At 45.7% G+C, this 20,829-nt stretch overlaps 1 protein-coding gene across 1 annotated transcript in view; it reads right to left on the bottom strand.

Moving 5' to 3' along the window:
- VPS53 (VPS53 subunit of GARP complex) overlaps positions 1–20,829 on the bottom strand; it is a 67,360-nt gene that overhangs the window by 6,087 nt on the left and 40,444 nt on the right. Inside the window, exons 15-20 of the mRNA XM_067472009.1 lie at positions 19,680–19,827; positions 17,441–17,523; positions 12,635–12,713; positions 9,235–9,383; positions 6,585–6,654; positions 2,634–2,771 (exon numbers count right to left, since the gene is read on the bottom strand). Coding sequence (XP_067328110.1) covers positions 2,634–2,771; positions 6,585–6,654; positions 9,235–9,383; positions 12,635–12,713; positions 17,441–17,523; positions 19,680–19,827 — 667 coding nt within the window. The remainder of the gene's footprint in view (positions 1–2,633; positions 2,772–6,584; positions 6,655–9,234; positions 9,384–12,634; positions 12,714–17,440; positions 17,524–19,679; positions 19,828–20,829) is intronic.

The following is a 20,829-nucleotide window of genomic DNA, read 5'->3' as shown; positions in this document are numbered from 1 at the left end:
GGGACTCCTCTCCCCAAGCATCAACTGCCGCTCTGGGCCAGAGTGAAGAGAGAGGGGGCCAGGGGACAGTTCCATCTTGTCTCCTGCGTATGCCATCGGTTGGGGACCCCTCTCCCCACCACCAACTTCGTATTCCGCAGCACGGCTGGTCACAGCTGACCTCCAGTTAGAGCACTCAAGGGCCAGAGCTTCCCGTTCTCGTTGTCTATGAATGTCCAATACTCAGCTGGGGACCCTTCTCCCCAACACCAACTGCTGCTCTGGGCCAGAGTAAAGAGAGAGGGGGCCAGGGGGCAGTTCCATTTTACCTCCTGCATATGTCATCAGTTGGGGACCCCTCCCCCCAGCACCAACTGCCGCTCTGGGCCAGATTGAAGAGAGAGGGGGCCAGGGGACAGTTCCATCTTGTCTCCTACATATGTCATCTCTGCATATGTCATCTCTTCACTCTGGGCCAGAGTGAAGAGAGAGGAGGCCAGGGGACAGTTCCATCTTGTCTCCTGCATATGTCATCAGTTGGGGACTCCTCTCCTCAGCACCAAATGCCTCTTTGGGCCAGAGTGAAGAGAGAGGGGGCCAGGGGACAGTTCCATCTTGTCTCCTGCATATGTCATCGGTTGGGGACCCCTCACCCCAGCATCAACTGCCACTCTGGGCCAGAGTGAAGAGAGAGGGGGCCAGGGGACAGTTCCATCTTGTATCCTCTGCTATTCTAATAATATAATGTAATGTAGTATAATATATTGTGTATATATATAGAATATATATAATATTTATAATATTATAATGTAATGCAATATAATAGCACTAATAATAATATGATTTTATTTATTTATTTATTATTCGAACTTATATGCCGCCACTCCCCTGGGGCTCAGAGCGGCTTACAAGAACAGGCTAAAATCGAACACAATTTAAAAACAATTTAAAACAATTTAAAAACAGCAATATCAGATATCAAAGGACTGTCAAAACCGATATGTCTTACATGCCCTGCGGAAAGCTGATAAGTCCCGCAAGGCTTGGACTTCAGGTGGCAGAGTATTCCAGAGTGATGGTGCCACTGCTGTAAAGGCTCTGCGTCTGGTTGCTGTGAGACGCAAGGTCTTGACGCTGGGGACTTCCAATAGATCTTGGTCCTCAGAACGGAGGGATCTCTGGGGTTGGTAGGGGGTGAGGCGGTCCCTCAGGTACATCGGCCCCAGACCATGCAAGGCCTTAAAGGTACCATCACTTTGAAAGTGATCCGGTGCTCAATTGGTAACCAATGCAGCTGTAGTAAGATTGGTGTTATGTGGCATCTCATCGGAATTCCCGCAAGAAGCCGAGCAGCTGCATTTTGTACCAACTTGAGCTTCCGGATCACCGACAGAGGGAGGCCAATGTAGAGGGCGTTACAGTAGTCCAGTCTTGAGATGACCGTGGCCTGGATCACCGTAGCTAGGTCATCCCTGGACAGGGAGGGGGCCAGCCGTCTAGCCTGCCGCAGATGAAAAAAAGCGGTTCTGCTAACGGCGGAGACCTGGGCCTCCATCGTCAGCAGAGGGTCCAAAAGGACTCCCAGACTCTTTACCAATGATGACGGGCGTAGCTCCTCGCCATCCAGGGTAGGCAGCTGGATGTCCCCACTGCCCAGTCGACCCAGCCATAGGATCTCCGTCTTTGCTGGATTCACCCTCAACCTGCTGGCACGCAGCCATCCAGTCACGGCCTCGAGGCACTCATGGAAACAATCGGGTACAAAGTCTGGTCGGCCTTCCATCTTCAGCACCAGCTGAGTGTCATCAGCATACTGGTAACACTTAAGCCCAAAACCTTGAACCATCTGAGCAAGTGGTCGCATATAGATGTTAAACAACAGAGGGGAGAGAATGATCCCCTGAGGAACCCCACAAGATAGAGGGGACCTCTCAGAGACCAGGCCTCCCCTCTCCACTCGCTGTCCGCGGTTGTGAAGAAAGGAGGACAGCCAGTTTAAAGCTCTCCCCCTGACTCCAGCAACAGCAAGGCGGTGGGTCAAAAGATTGTGATCGACTGTGTCAAATGCTGCTGTGAGATCCAATAACACAAGCAGCGCTGACCCGCCCTGGTCAAGCTGGCATCGAAGGTGATCCGTGATGGAGACCAGCACAGTCTCTGTCCCGTGTCCCGCACGGAAGCCGGACTGGAAGGGATCTAGTCCGGCTGTGTCGTCTAGGAATTGCTGCAACTGCTCCGCTGCTGCCCTCTCAATCACCTTGCCCAGGAACGAGAGATTTGAAACTGGGCGGTAACTGGAGGGAACCGAGGGATCTAAGTCTGGTTTCTTCAGCAGGGGAGAGACCACCGCCTCTTTTAAACCCTCTGGAAAGACTCCTTGCTCAAGGGAGCTGTTTATAATCTTCAACAGAGGGTCGCGTAATCCCTCCAAGCAGGATTTCACCAACCAAGAGGGACACGGATCGAGGGAGCAAGTGGTCGGTCTAGCTGCAGCTATGAGCCTGCGTCCAGCGGGATGAACCGGTCGAGGATGGGCCCAGCAAGTGGACACGGAGTCTCAAGTTCTCTCACTGTATCAGGGAGACTGGGTGAAATATAAATAGAGTGTTGTTGTTACATCTAAGTGGGATCATAGGCAAAGAAACAAGGTTTACCTTGAGGATCATTTCCGCCCGGGTCATACCCTTCACCACAATCTTAGTGTAGCTGGCCGGTGCCTTCCTCACCACTTGGGATCCGATGGAGGGCAGGTCCAGCAGGACCATCTTCAAAGAATGAGTGTCCAGCAGGAGCTGAAAGGTACACAAAAATCCTTGTTATATGAGACAGGAATGCCCTACACAAGGATGCAGATATTGATTTGCAGAGTAGGGCCCCGGATGACCACAATATTTTATATTTATGTTAATGTTTTTAATTGTATTTTATGGTTTGGAGGGGGCATTGAATTGTTGCCGACTGTAAACCGCCCTGAGTCGCCTGCGGGCTGAGAAAGGCAGTACACAAATATAGTAAATAAATAAATCTATATAAATAAAAATGTAATGTTCGTTTGTGATATTAACATAACTCAAAAACCACTGGACGAATTGACACCAAATTTGGACACAAAACACATATCAGGCATAACAAGTGACCATCACTTATAAAAACACAGAAAAACACAACTGATTTAAAAAGACAAAAAAATACATTACAATGCATGTGCAAAACCACATATATACACAAATACACACACATCTATTTATATCTATCTATCTATATAAATAAAAATGTAATGTTCGTTTGTGATATTAACATAACTCAAAAACCACTGGACGAATTGACACCAAATTTGGACACAAGATACTTAACAACCCAATGTATGTCTTTCACTCAAAAAAATTGATTTTGTCATTTGGAAGTTGTAGTTGCTGGGATTTATAGTTCACCCACAATCAAAGAGAATTCTGAGCTCCACAAATGATGGAATTGAACCAAACGTGACACACAGGACTCCCATGACCAACAGAAAACACTAGAAGACTTTGGTGGGCATTGACCTTGAGTTTGGGAGTTGTAGTTCACCTACATCCAGAGAGCACTGTGTACTCAACAATGAAGGATCTAGACCAAACTTGGCATGAGTACTCAATATGCCCAAATATGAACACAGATGGAGTTTGGGGGAAATAGACCTTGACATTTGGGAGTTGTAGTTGCTGGGATTCCATATGCCCATAAAGGTAAAGGTAAAGGTAGTCCCCTGACATTAAGTCCAGTCATGTCTGACTCTGGGGTGTGGTGCTCATTTCCATTTCTAAGCCGAAGAGCCAGCGTTGTCCGTAGACACCTCCAAGGTCATGTGGCCGGCATGACTGCATGGAGCGCCCTTACCTTCCTGCCGGAGCGGTACCTATTGATCTACTCACATTTGCATGTTTTCGAACTGCTAGGTTGGCAGAAGCTAGGGCTGACAGCGGAAGCTCACGCCACTCCCCGGAATCGAACCTGCGACCTTTCGATCAACAAGCTCAGCAGCTCAGTGCTTTAACCCACTGCGCCACCGGGGGCTCCCCATATGCCCATAGTTCACCTAAAATCAAAGAGCTTTCTGAACTTCACGAACAACAGAACTGGGGCAAACTTCCCTCACAGAACCCCCATGACCAACAGAAAATACTTAAGGCCATCCAGTCCAACTCCCTTCACCAGGGCAAGAAAACGTAATCAAAGCCCTCCTGACAAAGAGCCATCCAGCCTTAGATATCGATAGATAGATATGATTCACACACCCACAGATATAGTATCATAGATTTGAAAGGGAGCCCTAAAGAAGGACAAGCAGCTGTGGCCACGATCGGCAGCTGCCAGCTTGGCTTGACACGGCTGTGTTGCCACACAAGGGACAACACAACGAAGCCGGGGAAGGGGATGAGCAGCGGACAGGTGTGCCTATGCGTTCAGGGCAGAGTTCAACCCACAACAGGCCCTGACAGGTGTGGGCTGATCGGAAAGAGAGCTCCCCAACATGCCATGCCATTTCCAAGGCATCAACTGCTTTGTTTGCTTTAAAAGAAACCACACCACATGGAAAGAGGCAGAAGGCGGTTAATGTGGCCCAAGTGGTCCACTTAGCCTAGACATGGGCAAACTGTGGCTTTCCCTCCCGGTGCTTTGGGCTTCAACTCCTGCCGTTGGAAGAGACCTCATGGGCCATCCAGTCCAACCCCATTCTGCCAAGAAGCAGGAAGATCTCATTCAAAGCACCCCCGGCAGATGGCCATCCAGCCTGTTTCAAAGCCTCCAACGAAGGAGTGTCCACCACACTCCGGGGCAGAGAGTTCCACTGCTGAACAACTCTCACACTCATAGAATCATAGAATCAAAGAGTTGGAAGAGACCTCATGGGCCATCCAGTCCAACCCCCTGCCAAGAAGCAGGAATATTGCATTCAAATCACCCCTGACAAATGGCCATCCAGCCTCTGCTTAAAAGCTTCCAAAGAAGGAGCCTCCACCACACTCCGGGGCAGAGAGTTCCACTGCTGAACGGCTCTCACAGTCAGGAAGTTCTTCCTCATGTTCAGATGGAATCTCCTCTCTTGTAGTTTGAAGCCATTGTTCCGCGTCCTAGTCTCCAAGGAAGCAGAAAACAAGCTTGCTCCCTCCTCCCTGTGGCTTCCTCTCACATATTTATACATGGCTATCATATCTCCTCTCAGCCTTCTCTTCTTCAGGCTAAACATGCCCAGTTCCCTAAGCCGCTCCTCATAGGGCTTGTTCTCCAGACCCTTGATCATTTTAGTCGCCCTCCTCTGGACACATTCCAGCTTGTCAATATCTCTCTTGAATTGTGGTGCCCAGAATTGGACACAGTATTCCAGATGTGGTCTAACCAAAGCAGAATAGAGGGGTAGCATTACTTCCTTAGATCTAGACAGTATGCTAGACACTCCGGTTCTTCCTAATGTTCAGATGGAATCTCCTTTCTTGTAGCTTGAAGCCGTTGCTCCATTGCGTCCTAGTCTCCAGGGCAGCAAAAAACAAGCTTGTTCCCTCCTCCCTGTCACTTCCTCTCACATATTTATACATGGCTATGGAGTCTCCTCTCAGCCTTCTCTTCTTCAGGCTAAACATGCCCAGCTCCTTAAGCCACTCCTCATAGGGCTTGTTCTCCAGACCCTTGATCATTTTAGTCGCCTTCCTCTGGACACATTCCAGCTTGTCAATATCTCTCTTCAATTGTGGTGCCCAGAATTGGACACAATGTGATTCCACGTGTGGTTGAACCAAGGCAGATCCCAGATGGGAGATGCCTGCTCGGAGCCCTGGCCTTTGACCGAAAAGGCCCTCTCTCTCGTCCCCACCAATCGCGCCTGCAATGCAGGTGGGATCGTGAGCAGGGCCTCTCCAGATGAACGGAGAGATCGTGTGGGTTCATATACAGCGATGCAGTCACGCAGGTAGGTGGGTCCCAAACCATTCAGGGCTTTGTGGGTAAGAACCTGCACCTTGAATTGGGTCCGGAAAATGAATGGCAACCAGTGGAGCTCCTTGAACAGGAGGGTTGACCGCTCCCTGTAAGGAGCCCCAGTTAACAACCTGGCCGCCGCCCGTTGGACCATCTGGATTTTCTGAACCGTTTTCAAGGGCAGCCCCATGTAGAGTGCATTACAGTAGTCCAGACTAGAGGTGACTAAGGCAAGAAAGAAAAATGGAATGTTGGTGGGCAGGAAAAGAGATTGAAAGATGGGCTCAAAGCCAACCTTAAAAACTCTGGCATAGACATTAAGAATTGGGAAGCCCTGACCCTTGAGTGCTCCAGCTGGAGGTCAGCTGTGACCAGCAGTGCTGTAGAATTTGAAGAGGCACAAATGGAGGGCGAAAGAGAGAAATGTGTCAAGAGAAAGGCGCATCAAGCCAATCCTGACTGTGGGAGAACATGCAGGTCAAGAATAGGGCTCCACAGTCACCTACGGACTCACCGCCAGTACAGCAATCTTGGAGGACAGTCCTACTTTGACAACGAGGAATCATCGCCTAAGTATTCATGACTCCCCATTCTCTTGACTCTGTGCTGCTCTGCTGGCCACAATCCATCTCCCATTCCTCCCCCCTCCTCACCTGTTCTGCCCCCACCATGCTGATCGGCTTGCACTTGAAGAGATGGTTGATAAACTTGGGGATGAAGGAACTGTGGGGAGAAGAACAAAGAAATTCATGTCAGAAATATTACAAATTAGCTGGGTATTTTTGTATTACAAAAGTGTGAAAGAGTTAGTAGATCAAAGCCCGTTAAGAGTCAGTGGGCCAAAGATAGTGTCGTCTTGAGGAGTGTGAGATAAACCTCTGTGTGAGAGAAGCCTCATGTGAGTTAGTAGGCCCAAGCCTGTTAGCGTCAGTGGGACAAAGCTAGTGTCCTCCTGAGGAGTGTGAGATAAACCTCTGTGTGAGAGATTCCTCCTGTGAGTTAGTAGGCCCAAGCCTGCTAAGCATCAGTGGGGCAAAGCTAGTGTTCTCTTGAGGAGTGTGAGGTAAGCCTCTGTGTGAGAGAAGCCTCTGTGAGAAAGCTCCAGCGTGAAGGCTGCTGTGTGTAAAGCTACCATGGATTTCTTTATTTGTGTTCTGGAAACCTTGTTGTAAATTGTGCAACCATATTATTTTACTAGAAAGAAAAACCTCCTATGGAAGAAATAACATTGGTCTGTGTGGGTTGTTGTAGGTTTTTTCGGGCTATATGGCCATGGTCTAGAGGAATTCTCTCCTGACGTTTCGCCTGCATCTATGGCAAGCATCCTCAGAGGTAGTGAGGTCTGCTGGAACTAGGAAAACAGGACAAAGAACTCCTGTCTGTTGGAGCTAGGCGCGAATGCCCCAACTGACCACCCCGACCAGCACCCGATGGCCTGCCAGTGCCTGGGGCAATCTTTTGTTGAGAGGTGATTAGATGTCCTTGTTTGTTTCCTGTTTTTAATGTCCCTGGGAAGCCTGAGTTCTTTTTTTTTTTTTTTTTTTTTGCTTTAGCCTTGCAGACCTTTTCCCTACAGGTGTTGGCTATTTGTTTGAATTCTTCTTTGGTGATTTCTCCCTTTTTCCACTTCTTGTGCATGTCTCTTTTGTGTCTTAGCACATTTAGAAGTTCTTTGGACATCCATTCTGGCTTCTCTGCACTTGTCCTATTTTTTCTCTTTGTTGGCACGGTTTGCAATTGCGCCTTGGGTATTTCACTCTTGAGAAATTCCCATCCATCCGTAACTCCCTTGCCTTTTAGTATCTGTGTCCACGGAATGCTGCTCAGTGTTTCCTTCATTTTTCGGAAATCAGCTCTCCTAAAGTCCAAAATGCGGGTTTGACTTGTCTTAGTTTCGGCCTTCCTTTGTACCTCAAATTGCAGGAGCACATGGTCACTTGCCCCTAAAGATCCTACCACTTCAACCGCATCAATCAGGTTGTTTGTTTCCTCTCTGTTGTTGTGCTATTGTAATTTTAGAGTTTTAATACTGGTAGCCAGATTTTGTTCATTTTCATGGTTTCCTCCTTTCTGTTGAAATTGTCCACATGCTTGTGGATTTCAATGGCTTCTCTGTGTAGCCTGACATGGTGGTTGTGAGAGTGGTCCAGCATTTCTTTGTTCTCCAATAAAATGCTGTGTCCAGGTTGGTTCCTCAGGTGTTCTGCTATGGCTGACTTCTCTGGTTGAAGTAGTCTGCAGTGCCTTTCATGTTCCTTGATTCGTGTTTGGACACAACAACAGAGAGGAAACAAACAAGGACATCTAATCACCTCTCAACAAAGGTTTGCTCCAGGCACAGTCAGGCCATTGTATTTTAATCAAGCTGGTCAGTTGAAACATTCACACCTAGCTCCAGCAGAGAAGAGTCCTTTGTCTCACCCCAGTCATTCCACAGATATATAAACCCTTTTTCCTAGTTCCAACAGAGCTCACTACCTCTGAGGATGCTTGCCATAGATGCAGGCGAAACATCAGGAGAGAATGCCTCTAGACCATGGCCATATAGCCTGAAAAGTCCAAATTACCTAGAGGCCCAAAGTTTGCCCATGGCTGCACTAGTGCCAATACAGATATATCTATACAGCTCGAACTATGAGGACAAGAAGCTTGCTTTAAAAGAAATGGGATTGTTTGGATTCTTGACCTTTTCCACATTTGTTTGGAATCAGGTCCTGAAAGTCAAGAAAAGGTACAGATGCAGGTTTGTTTCCAGGGGATGGCTGCGCCTCCGAAATACTCTCTTTGGTCAATAGCTACACCCGTTCCAGATGCAGGAAGGTGGCAATAATAATAATAAATATCCAGAGTCGTGGAGCCACCACCGAGAAGGCCCTGTCCCTCGTCCCCACCAATCGCGCATGTGATGCAGGTGGGATTGTGAGCAGGGCCTCTCCAGATGAACGAAGAGATCATGTGGGTTTGTATGCGGAAATGCGGTCACACAGGTAGATGGGTCCCAAACCGTTTAGGGCTTTGTAGGTAAGCACCTGCACCTTGAATTGGGCCCGGAAAATGAATGGCAGGCAATGGAGCTCCTTGAACAGGAGGGTTGACTTCTCCCTGTAAGGAGCACCAGTTAACAACCTGGCCGCCCCCCATTGAACCAAATGAAATTTCCGGGCCGTTTTCAAGGGCAGCCCCACGTAGAGTGCATTACAGTAGTCCAATCTGGAGGTGACTAAGGCATGGGCCACCCTGGCCAGTTTCCACCAGTTACAGAAAGGTCCCAGAAGGCAGCAAAATGCAAGGCAGGCCACTCACTTGGCAAACTTGATGCAAAACTGTGTGAAATACTTCCGGGTCGAGGCCAGGTTATCACGAATGATGGGGACGTTCTGCTTGATGTGAAGGATGACGGAGGTGACGTAGGGACTCTGGTCTCCAACGTGTTCCACGTTCTGCCATTGCATCTGTGAAGAACCAACAGAAAGAGGGAAAGAGAGAGGTGGGAGTTTGTAAAAACTATGTCAACCAAAAACAACACTTTCCAACATGGAAAGCCACCTCCTTGACTCTTGTGATGAAGGATGTACAAAATGCCTAAGAGAGGACCTTGGAGAATAACCATGACATGTGGAAGAACAAAAGTATTTTGAAATAAGGATTCAATAGGATTTGTAAGTGATTATGTGGAGGCAGCGTTGCCCTATTCTAACAATAAATATATACATATAATATTGTATACATTATATATACATATAATATTGATAATATAGTAATATATAATGCTAATGTAGTTCTATGCTAATAATATAATATATTGTATGTACATATAATATTGATCATAATATTGTAATACAATATAATACTAATAATAATACGATGTAATAATTATATGTAATATCTATATAAATAAAAATGTAATGTTTGTTTGTGGGATTAACAGAACTCAAAAACCAGTGGAACTCTCTGCCCCGGAGTGTGGTGGAGGCTCCTTCTTTGGAAGCTTTTAAACAGAGGCTGGATGGCCATCTGTCAGGGGTGATTTGAATGCAATATTCCTACTTCTTGGCAGAATGGGGTTGGACTGGATGGCCCATGAGGTCTCTTCCAACTCTTTGATTCTATGATTCTACTATTCTATTATTGTTGTTATTATTATTATTATTATTATTATTATTATTATTATTATTAAAACCAAAATGCTCTTCCAGCAGTCACCAGCCAATCTCTCTCCAATGCCAGAAATACAGCTTAATGGTGTAACATTAGAAAATGTTGACCATTTCTGCTTCCTTGGGAGCCACCTCACCACAAAAGTCAACCGAAATACAATACCGCCTGAGCTCTGCAAGTGCAGCCTTTTTCGAAATGAAGCAGAGAGTGTTTGAAAACCGGGACATCCGTAGGGATACCAAGGTGTTTGTTTATAAAGCTATTGTCCTCCCAACACTGCTATATGCCTGTGAGACATGGACTGTCTACAGACATCACACTCAACTCCTGCAATGATTCCATCAGCGCTGCCTTAGAAAAATCCTGCAAATCTCTTGGGAAGACAAGCGGACAAATGTCAGTGTGCTGGAAGAAGCAAAGACCACCAACATTGAAGCAATGGTCCTCCGCCATCAACTCCCCTGGACCAGCCACGTAGTCCGGATGCCTGACCACCATCTCCCAAAGTAGTTTCTATTACAGAATGTGCGTATGTATGCTAGGTTTTTCCAAGGATCATTGCCTGTATGGGTGCGTGTTGAGGAAGAACACCTGGACAATTAAGCAATTAAGCTTGATCCACTCCCTGCATGGAGTTATCATGAGGTATATTCAGAGATGGTGATCAGATGAGACCGGATGGGACTTCTATACTACAGGACTTGCTGAAGATCCTGAACAATTTACTACAAGACTCCTTGCACCAATGAATCATAGAATCATAGAATCAAAGAGTTGGAAGAGACCTCATGGGCGATCCAGTCCAACCCCCTGCCAAGAAGCAGGAATATTGCATTCAAATCACCCCTGACAGATGGCCATCCAGCCTCTGCTTAAAAGCTTCCAAAGAAGGAGCCTCCACCACACTCCGGGGCAGAGAGTTCCACTGCTGAACGGCTCTCACAGTCAGGAAGTTCTTCCTAATGTTCAGATGGAATCTCCTCTCTTGTAGTTTGAAGCCATTGTTCCACGTCCTAGTCTCCAAGGAAGCAGAAAACAAGCTTGCTCCCTCCTCCCTGTGGCTTCCTCTCACATATTTATACATGGCTATCATATCTCCTCTCAGCCTTCTCTTCTTCAGGCTAAACATGCCCAGTTCCCTAAGCCGCTCCTCATAGGGCTTGTTCTCCAGACCCTTGATCATTTTAGTCGCCCTCCTCTGGACACATTCCAGCTTGTCAATATCTCTCTTGAATTGTGGTGCCCAGAATTGGACACAATATTCCAGATGTGGTCTAACCAGAGCAGAATAGAGGGGTAGGATTACTTCCCTAGATCTAGACACTATGCTCCTCTTGATGCAGGCCAAAATCCCATTGGCTTTTTTTGCCGCCACATCACATTGTTGGCTCATGTTTAACTTGTTGTCCACGAGGACTCCAAGATCTTTTTCACACGTGCTGCTCTCGAGTCAGGCGTCCTCCATTCTGTATCTTTGCATTTCATTTTTTCTGCCAAAGTGGAGTATCTTGCAATTTTCCCTGTTGAACTTCATTTTGTTAGTTTTGGCCAATTATCTCTCTAATCTGTCAAGATCGTTTTGAATTCTGCTCCTGTCCTCTGGAGTATTGGCTATCCCTCCCAATTTGGTGTCGTCTGCAAACTTGATGATCATGCCTTCGAGCCCTTCATCTAAGTCGTTAATAAAGATGTTGAACAGGACCGGGCCCAGGACGGAACCCTGCTTGTGGCACTCCACTTGTCACTTCTTTCCAAGATGAAGAGGAAGCATTAGAGAGCACTCTCTGTGTTCGTCCACTTTACCAATTACAGATCCACCTCACCGTAGTTTTGCCTAGCCCATGAAGAAGCAGAGAATGCATGATTTTAATGCATTGGACTTTTGTGTGAGTTATTTTGCTGCAATTGACTAAGTTTATTTTCAAGGCTGGTTATTTTGTAAAGCTGCATATTTATCTCTGACTACACAAGAGTAAATTTTGTTTTTCCTTTTACTCTGACTCTGTGTGATTCAAAACTAGAGGGCTGGGGCTGGGAAGACTACTGGGTAGCTTCCGCATAGACTGATAAACCGCAACAGTTGCTCTTCTCCAAACTCAAGAATAGAAAACTGAATGTTGGAGGACAGGAAAAGAGATGGGCTCAAAGCCAACCTTAAAAACACTAGCATAGACACTGAGAATTGGGAAGCCCTGGCTCTTGAGCACTCCAGTTGGAGGTCAGCTGTGACCAGCAGTGCTGTAGAATTTGCAGAGGCACGAATTGAGGGTGAGAGAAACGTGCCAAGAGGAATGCGCGTCAAGCCAACCGCCTTCCACCTGGAAACCAATGCCCTCACTGCGGGAGAACATGCAGGTCAAGAATAGGGCTCCACAGTCACCTACGGACCCACCGCTAGGACACCGATCCTACTCAGACAACAAGGGATCGCCTAATGAATGAATGATAGTGAGAGTAAATCAAAACTAGGGGTATTTAAGCAGATTCTGAGCAACCGCCTGGAAGATCCTTCAATAAGAATTGGGTTGGATAGATATGACTGTACCTTGCTCATGGCGGTGAGCGCTGGGTCACAGGCAGCATCCAAATCCTGCACCAGAAGCTGGATACTGTTGGAAATGACTCTGCAACAGGAACAAGAATTATTGGCATGTGCGTCCACCCAGGCAGCTCGATACTAACAACAGGCACGGGCCAAATTCAGCCCTCCGGGTGTTTTGGACTTCAACTCCCACAATTCCTAACAGCCAAAGTTGGCCCACGCCTGGGATAATATATTGTATATACATATATGTCAGGTTTTACAATGTATTGTAATGTAATACAGCTGAGTCATGCACTGCTAATAGGCTTCTATTGGAAATGCTGAGTCATGCATTAACTGTATATAGGGAATCATTTGGGGAATGTGTTCTGGCCTCGTCCAGGTGATTGTGAATGATGCAATCCTGGATTTAAGTCAATGAGTTGGGAACCAATCAGAGATTGCTATGTGTAAAGGTACAGAATTATTATTATTATTATTATTAACTTTATTTGTACCCCGCTAGCATCTCCCGAGGGACTCGATGCGGCTTACATAGGCCGAAGCCTCAGAACACAATACAGTAAAAACATAACACAACAATAAACAAAGCAAATCAAAATAGTTAAGCAGAATAACAACAACAGTGACAATACATCAGGACACTTTAAAAACTGGGCCGGCCAGAGCAATGGGGTACAGGGTTAAAAGTGCTGAAATGGCAGGAGGCACGTAGGATTAAAAATAGTGCGGTGTGCAGCAATATTAATTGTACTAAAGTGCTTCTAGGACTTGGGATGGGGAATTCCTAATCTGAGAAGGCACATCGGAACAGCCAAGTTTTTAGGTTCTTTCTGAAAGCTGCTAACGTAGGAGCCTGTCGAAGCTCTTTTGGGAGGGCGTTCCAAAGTCGGGGGGCCGCCACAGAAAAGGCCCTGTCCCGTGTCCCCACCAAGCGCGCATGCGACGTGGGTGGGATCACGAGCAGGGCCTCCCCAGATGACCGGAGAGAGCGTGTGGGTTCGTAGATGGAGATGCGGTCACGCAGGTAGGGTGGTCCCAAACCGTTCAGGGCTTTGTAGGTGAGCACCTGCACCTTGAATTGGGCTCGGAAAATAAACGGCAGCCAGTGGAGCTCCTTAAACAGAGGGGTAGACCTCTCTTGATAATGAGCCCCGGTTAGCATCCTGGCTGCTGCCCGCTGGACCAATTGAAGTTTCCGAGCTGTCTTCAAGGGCAGCCCCACATAGAGCGCATTGCAGTAATCCATTCTAGAGGTGACCAAGGCATGGACCACCCCAGCCAGATCAGCCTTCGCGAGGTACGGTCACAGTTGGTGCACAAGTCTCAATTGTGCAAAGGCCCTCCCGGATACCACCGACACCTGAGCCTCAAGTGTGAGCGAAGAATCCAAGAGGACACCCAGACTGCGGACCTGTGGCTTCAGGGGGAGTGTAACCCCGTCCAACACAGGTAGCCACCCTATACCCCGATCCGGTTTATGATCAACCAGGAGGACCTCGGTCTTGTCAGGATTGATCTTCAGCTTGTTCCTCCTCATCCAGATCGACACAGCGGCCAGGCACTCATCCAGCACCCAAGAGGCCTCCTTGGAATTAGGTGGAAAGGAGTAGTAGAGTTGTGCGTCATCTGCATAAAGATGGCACCCAACTCCAAAACTCCGGATGACTTCTCCCAGCGGTTTCATGTAGATGTTGAAAAGCATGGGCGACAAAATAGAGCCCACAGGTCAAAGGCCAGGGGTCTGAGCAGGCGTCACCCAGCTGAGAAGGCGTCACCCAGAATTGTATATAAGGAAGTCATGTACAGTGTATTCTCTCTCCTTGTGCTGTGATGCTGTTTGCCGAAGGCTCTGTGTAATGTATTAAAGGAACCTGTCTGCTAAGACAAGATATAACCGTGTGCTGTGGTAAGTTTGTAATGTCATCTAGATTGGAGGGGAAAACAATAGTAAAACTGACAATGGCCGAGCATGTGCTCAAGTGTCTGTAAAAGAGTTCCAGAGTGACTGCAGTTTGTGGGAGCAGTTGACCGAAAATACTGTGCAGGAAGAAGCTACTGGAAAGCGCTGAAGTTGTGCAACTGATCTGCTGCTGAATTGTGAGATAAAGCACGACAATATAATATTTATAATGTAATACAATATAATACTACTAATAATAATAATATTACAATACCATGGTATAATACAATATAGTAATATTTAATACTGATATTGTACTATGCTAATAAATAATATATTGTATGTATATATATTCTGCAAGCCACTCGGAGTCCCCTTCGGGGTGAGAAGGGCGGCATATAAATGTCGTAAATAATAAATAAATAAATAAATAACACTTGAAAGGCGACGGGGCCGTGGTGAGCACAGCGGGCTAAACTGCCAACTGCAGAAAAACATGCTGACCAAAAAGCTGGCAATTCAAAGCTGGACTGGGGTGAGTTCCCGCCGTCAGCCCTTCTGCCCACCTAGCAGTTCGAAAACAGCAATGTGAATAGATCAATAGGTATCACTTTGGCGGGGAGGTAAAAGGCGCCTGTACAGGAGTTGATTATAAATTGTATGATTTTAACTGTATTTGTGTTTAGATTGGCTGCAGTAATGCTGGAGCGGCCTAAGTCAGAGGAGTCCTCCATGTGCGTTGCCATGGAGACCGATGCAGGAGAGAGGGAAGTGGGAGGAGCTTAGAAGGGAGAGTTTGAAAAAACGACAGTTAAAAATCAGTTAAGGTTTAGGTTTAGAGGAGTGAGCAGTCCGGATTTAGGTTCAGGGGAGTCAGGAGTTAGGTTCAGAGGAGTGAGGAGTTAGGAGTTGGGAGAGAAGGAAAGGAAAGGTGGCGGAGTGACTTGTGAAGCAAAGCTTTTAGGCTTTGAAAAGCTGGGTTTGGCTATTGAAAGTTTCTCAGGCTAGTGCAGCCGAATGGTGAAACATAGCTGGTATTCTTTTAGTCTAAGGAGAGGCTAAAGAATAGTTTACTTAGTATTTGATCTAGGGAGGATCAAACAAGGGAAACATCCCTGTATTGAAACTTTGTCTGAAACAAGTGCTCTACGTCAGAAAGATACTGTGTTACTTGAAAGAATGAACTGTTAAAGTTACAAGTATTATTCCAAGTGCAACAAGGAAAAGTTACGTCTTGCAACCACACGCTGTGTACTTAATAAAATTGTTAACTTTTATTTGAAGATTGCCTCAGCTCCGTCTATTCTGTGTCCAAAGTGCCATTTCTCACAATATTACAACTTACCTCACGTGGTGGCAGAAACGCAGAAACCAAATAAATCTACATTCTTCTCTCCAGTCACGCTACAGTATATACAGTGTAATTACTACTAAGTTATTACTTTCTTAATAAAGGAGAAGGTGCAATTGAACAGCCTCCCTTCCAACTTGATGGTAAATTTGGTTCCTAATCGGCAACCTCCATTGCAAATTGGCCAGTTCTTTTTAAAATTGGGAACTGGGGTAAAATCTCCTGAATACTAGTTCCTTTCAAATTGGTGGCAACAATAAATCATCCCTCCGCTCCCTTGCTTCTTTTCAGCGCCCATATGGACATGCCAGCAATTTGATCAGGAAGGCATCCACGGAGAACAGGCTCCTTGGCATGGAAAATGGAACAAGAGCACCCCCCCCCCCCCATGTCCAGAGTTGAGCACAGCCTCCAGATGCCGGAGATGAAAAAAGGGAAGCCTTTGCCTCTGTCTGTGTACTGTCTGTCTTTGTTGTTAATTGTATAACAGCACTGAATATTTGCCATATATGTAATCTGTAATCTGCTCTGAGTCCCCTCGATACAAATAAAGTATATTATTATTATTATTATTATTATTATTATTATTATTATTAGAAACACAACAAGATGAGTCAACAGCAGACAAGACCACTTTGCTGGCGGTTGTATTAGATCACACATCAGACATTACCCAAGTGTCTAGGACTATGTGATGTATCGGCGAATGATGCGTGCAGGTCCCAGTAAGGTGGCCTTCTGCAACTGGCAGATAGTAATTTTGTCAGCGCCGATTGTGTTTAAGTGCAGGCCAAGGTCTTTAGGCACTGCACCCAGTGTGCCGATCACCACTGGGACCACCTTTACTGGCTTGTGCCAAAGTCTTTGCAATTCAATCTTTAAATCCTCATATTGTGTCAGCTTTTCCAGTTGTTTCTCTTCAATCTTGATGTCACCTGAGATTGCGACATCAACAATCCATACTTTGTTGTTGTTGTTGTTATTATTGGGAGGTTGTAAGTTTTTCGGGCTATATGGCCATGTTCTAGAAGCATTCTCTCCTGACGTTTCGCCTGCATCTATGGCAAGCATCCTCAGCGGTTGTGAGGTCCTCACAACCTCTGAGAATGCTTGCCATAGATGCAGGCGAAATGTCAGGAGAGAATGCTTCAGGAAAAACCTACAACCAAGTGATTCTAGCCATGAAAGCCTTCATTATTATTATTATTATTATTATTATTATTATTATTTGAAACACAACAAGATGAGTCCACAGCAGACACTCTGCTGGTTGTTGTATTAGATCATACGTCGGACAGTTCCCAAGTGTCTCGGACTGTGTGATGTATCGGTGAATGATGCGTGCAGATCCCAGTAAGTTGGCCTTTTGCAAATGGCAAGTAGTCATCTTGTCAGCGCCGATTGTGTTTAAGTGCAGGCCAAGGTCTTTAGGCACTGCACCCAGTATGCCGATCACCACTGGGACCACCTTGACTGGCTTATTATTATTATTATTATTATTATTATTATTCCCCTTGCAAGCCATGGCTTTCTAAACCAGCTCCCCACATACATGCTGAAGGTATCCATCTCTCCCATCAGGTTGATCCGTTCCACGAGGCTGGTGTCTACTTTCTCTTTGAGTTTTTCTTCAAGCTGTTGGGGGGTGAGAGACAACACAACAGGTAATGAGATGGATCTCATATAAATTCGACAGATTCCAAAAATGCAATATAACAATTATCTTAAGTATTAAAAATGAAAAATTAAATAAATAAATGAAATAATAATAATAATAATAATAATAATAAAATAGATAAATAAGTAATAACATATATAGGCAAAGACACAGAATGGAAGTCAAAGGATTTTTTTTAAAAAAATCATTTTTTCCATTTTTTTCTTATTTTTATTTAATTTTTTTCTATTTTTTCCATTTTTAAGGTATTTTTGTATTATATATAATATTTATTTATTTCAGAGTTTTATATACCGACCTTCTCACCTCTTTGGAGGGACTCAGACCGGTTTCCAACCATAAAAACACATACAATCGGTAAAAACATCATAGTTCATATTACAATAACACATTAAAACAACGAATATATTCAAAACTACAGTGGTCAGTCGTCATACTAAAAAACAATTATACATCATCTTCCATCCATGTCTTAGGGTGTTGTCTCACTCATCAAAAGCCTGTCTCCATAACCACGTCTTCACCTGTTTCCTAAAAGTCAGGATAGAAGGAGCGGTTCTGATCTCCGGTGGGAGAGAGTTCCAGAGTCGTGGGGCCACCACCGAGAAGGCCCTGTCCCTCGTCCCCACCAGACGTGCTTGTGAAGCCGGTGGGACCAAGAGCAGGGCTTCTCCAGACGATCTTAATAATCTTGATGGTTCATAGGGGAGAATACATTCGGAGAGGTAAACAGGGCCGGAGTCGTTTAGGGCTTTATAGGTTAACACCAGCACTTTGAATTGTGCTCGGAAGCTAATTGGCAGCCAGTGGAGCTGGTGTAACAGCGGGACTGGTGTGCTCCCTGAACCCAGCACCCGTTAGTAGTCTGGCTGCCAAGCGTTGGACCAGCTGCAGCTTCCGGGAAGTCTTCAGAGACAACCCCACGTAGAGAGCGTTGCAGTAATCTAAACGGGATGTAACCAAAGCGTGGACCACCGTGGCCCTTTTCGTTTTTTGCATATCTCTACTTATCCATATAAATAAAAATGTAATGTTCGTTTGTGGTATTCACAGATCTCAAAAACCACTGGGGGGATTGACACCAAATTTGGACACAAGACACCTAACAACCCAATTTATGTCCTTCACTCAAAAAAAAAATGATTTTGTCATTTGGGAGTTGTAGTTGCTGGGATTTATAGTTCACCTACAATCAAATAACATTCTGAACCCCACCAACGATGGAATTGAACCAAATTTGGCACACAGTTCTCCCATGATCAACGGAAAATACTGGAAGGGTTTGGTGGGCAGTGTCCTTTGGTTTTGGAGTTGTAGTTCACCTACATCCAGAGATCACTGTGGACTCAAACAATGATGGATCTGGACCAAACTTGGCACAAGTACTCAATATGCTCAAATGTGAACACTGGTGGAGTTTGGGGAAAATAGAATCTTGACATTTGGAAGTTGTAGTTGCTGGGATTTATAGTTCACCTACAACCAAAGAACATTCTGAACCCCACCAGTGATGGAATTGAACCAAACTTGGCACACAATTCTCCCATGACCAATAGAAAATACTGGAAGGGTTTGGTGGGCAGTGTCCTTTGGTTTTGGAGTTGTAGTTCACCTACATTCAGAGATCACTGTGGACTCAAACAATGATAGATCTGGACCAAACTTGGCACGAGTACTCAATATGCCCAAATGTGAACAGTGGTGGAGTTTGGGGGAAATCGAATCTTGACATTTGGGAGTTGTAGTTGCTGGGATTTATAGTTCACCTACAATCACAGAGCATTCTGAACCCCACCAACGATAGAATTGGGCCAAACCTCCCAAACAGAACATCCATGTGGGCCACAGCAATGCGTGGCAGGGGACAGCTAGTTCTTAATATTTTCCTACTTTCCTATATACTTAGTGTTCTTCCACTTTCTATGTAAATTCCAACAAAGTGTTCGTATTTCTTTGCGTGTGTATAATATAATAAAATATTTTTAAAGTATTTAAAATAGTTTTCTAATTTTTCAAAATGGGAGGAACATCGGTTGAACCAAAACAAAACAATAGAAATAATAAATAATTGACAAATAATACGGTCCGCTCTCAGGGCAATCCTGGGCTGTACCTGTTGGGTTGTCGCCAGGCAGTATTCCGCCGTGCTCAGAATGCTGCAAATGAGGCAGAGTTCTTCCAGCGTGAACTTGGCCACCTCCGAGCCTTCTTTCTCCTTCAGCAAACTGGTGATGGTCAGCCCGCCGCCACCACTGCTGGTCCTGGGGAGGGAAAGGGACTGCGCTCACCCAAAAGGCTGGATTTATGGACCCAAACCAGCCCCAAGCCCCTGAGACATTTATAACCAAGCATAATAGCAATATTTTAGTCGCCCTCCTAGCTCCAACAGACAAGAGTTCTTTCTACCACCCTGGACCTTCTACGAGTATAAACCCAATTTTCCAGTTTGTAAGAGACCTCACAATATCTGAGGATATTTTTTTGTTGTTGTGCCAGGAGCAACTTGAGAAACTGCAAGTCGCTTCTGGTGTGAGAGAATTGGTCATCTGCAAGGATGTTGCCCAGGGTACACCTGGATGTTTTTGATGTTAGTTTCTTGTGGGTTTTTTCGGGCTATAGAGCCATGTTCTAGAGGTATTTCTCCTGACGTTTCGCCTGCATCTATGGCAAGCATCCTCTGAGGATGCTTGCCATAGATGCAGGCGAAACGTCAGGAGAAATGCCTCTAGAACATGGCTCTATAGCCCGAAAAAACCCACAAGAAACTAGTGATTCCAGCCATGAAAGCCTTCGACAATACGTTTTTGATGTTTTACCATCCTTGTGGGAGGATGCTACCCCTCTATTCTGCTTTGGTTAGACCACACCTGGAATATTGTGTCCAATTCTGGGCACCACAATTCAAGAGAGATAATGACAAGCTGGAATGTGTCCAGAGGAGAGCAACTAAAATGATCAAGGGTCTGGAGAACAAGCCCTATGAGGAGCGGCTTTAAGACCTGGGCATGTTTAGTCTGAAGAAGAGAAGGCTGAGAGAAGATATGATAGCCATGTATAAATATGTGAGATGTAAGGGGGATATTGACTCTAAGTTGGAATGTGTCCAGAGGAGGGCGACTAAAATGGTCAAGGGTCTGGAGAACAAGCCCTATGAGGAGAGGCTTAAAGAGCTGGGCATGTTTAGTCTGAAGAAGAGAAGGCTGAGAGGAGACATGTTAGCCATGTATAAATATGTGAGATGTAAGGGTGATATTGACTCTAAG

Source organism: Anolis sagrei, chromosome 11 (genome assembly GCF_037176765.1).
Source record: "Anolis sagrei isolate rAnoSag1 chromosome 11, rAnoSag1.mat, whole genome shotgun sequence".
Classification (NCBI taxonomy): Eukaryota; Metazoa; Chordata; class Lepidosauria; order Squamata; family Dactyloidae; genus Anolis; species Anolis sagrei.
This window is presented reverse-complemented; position numbering and strand designations above follow the sequence as displayed.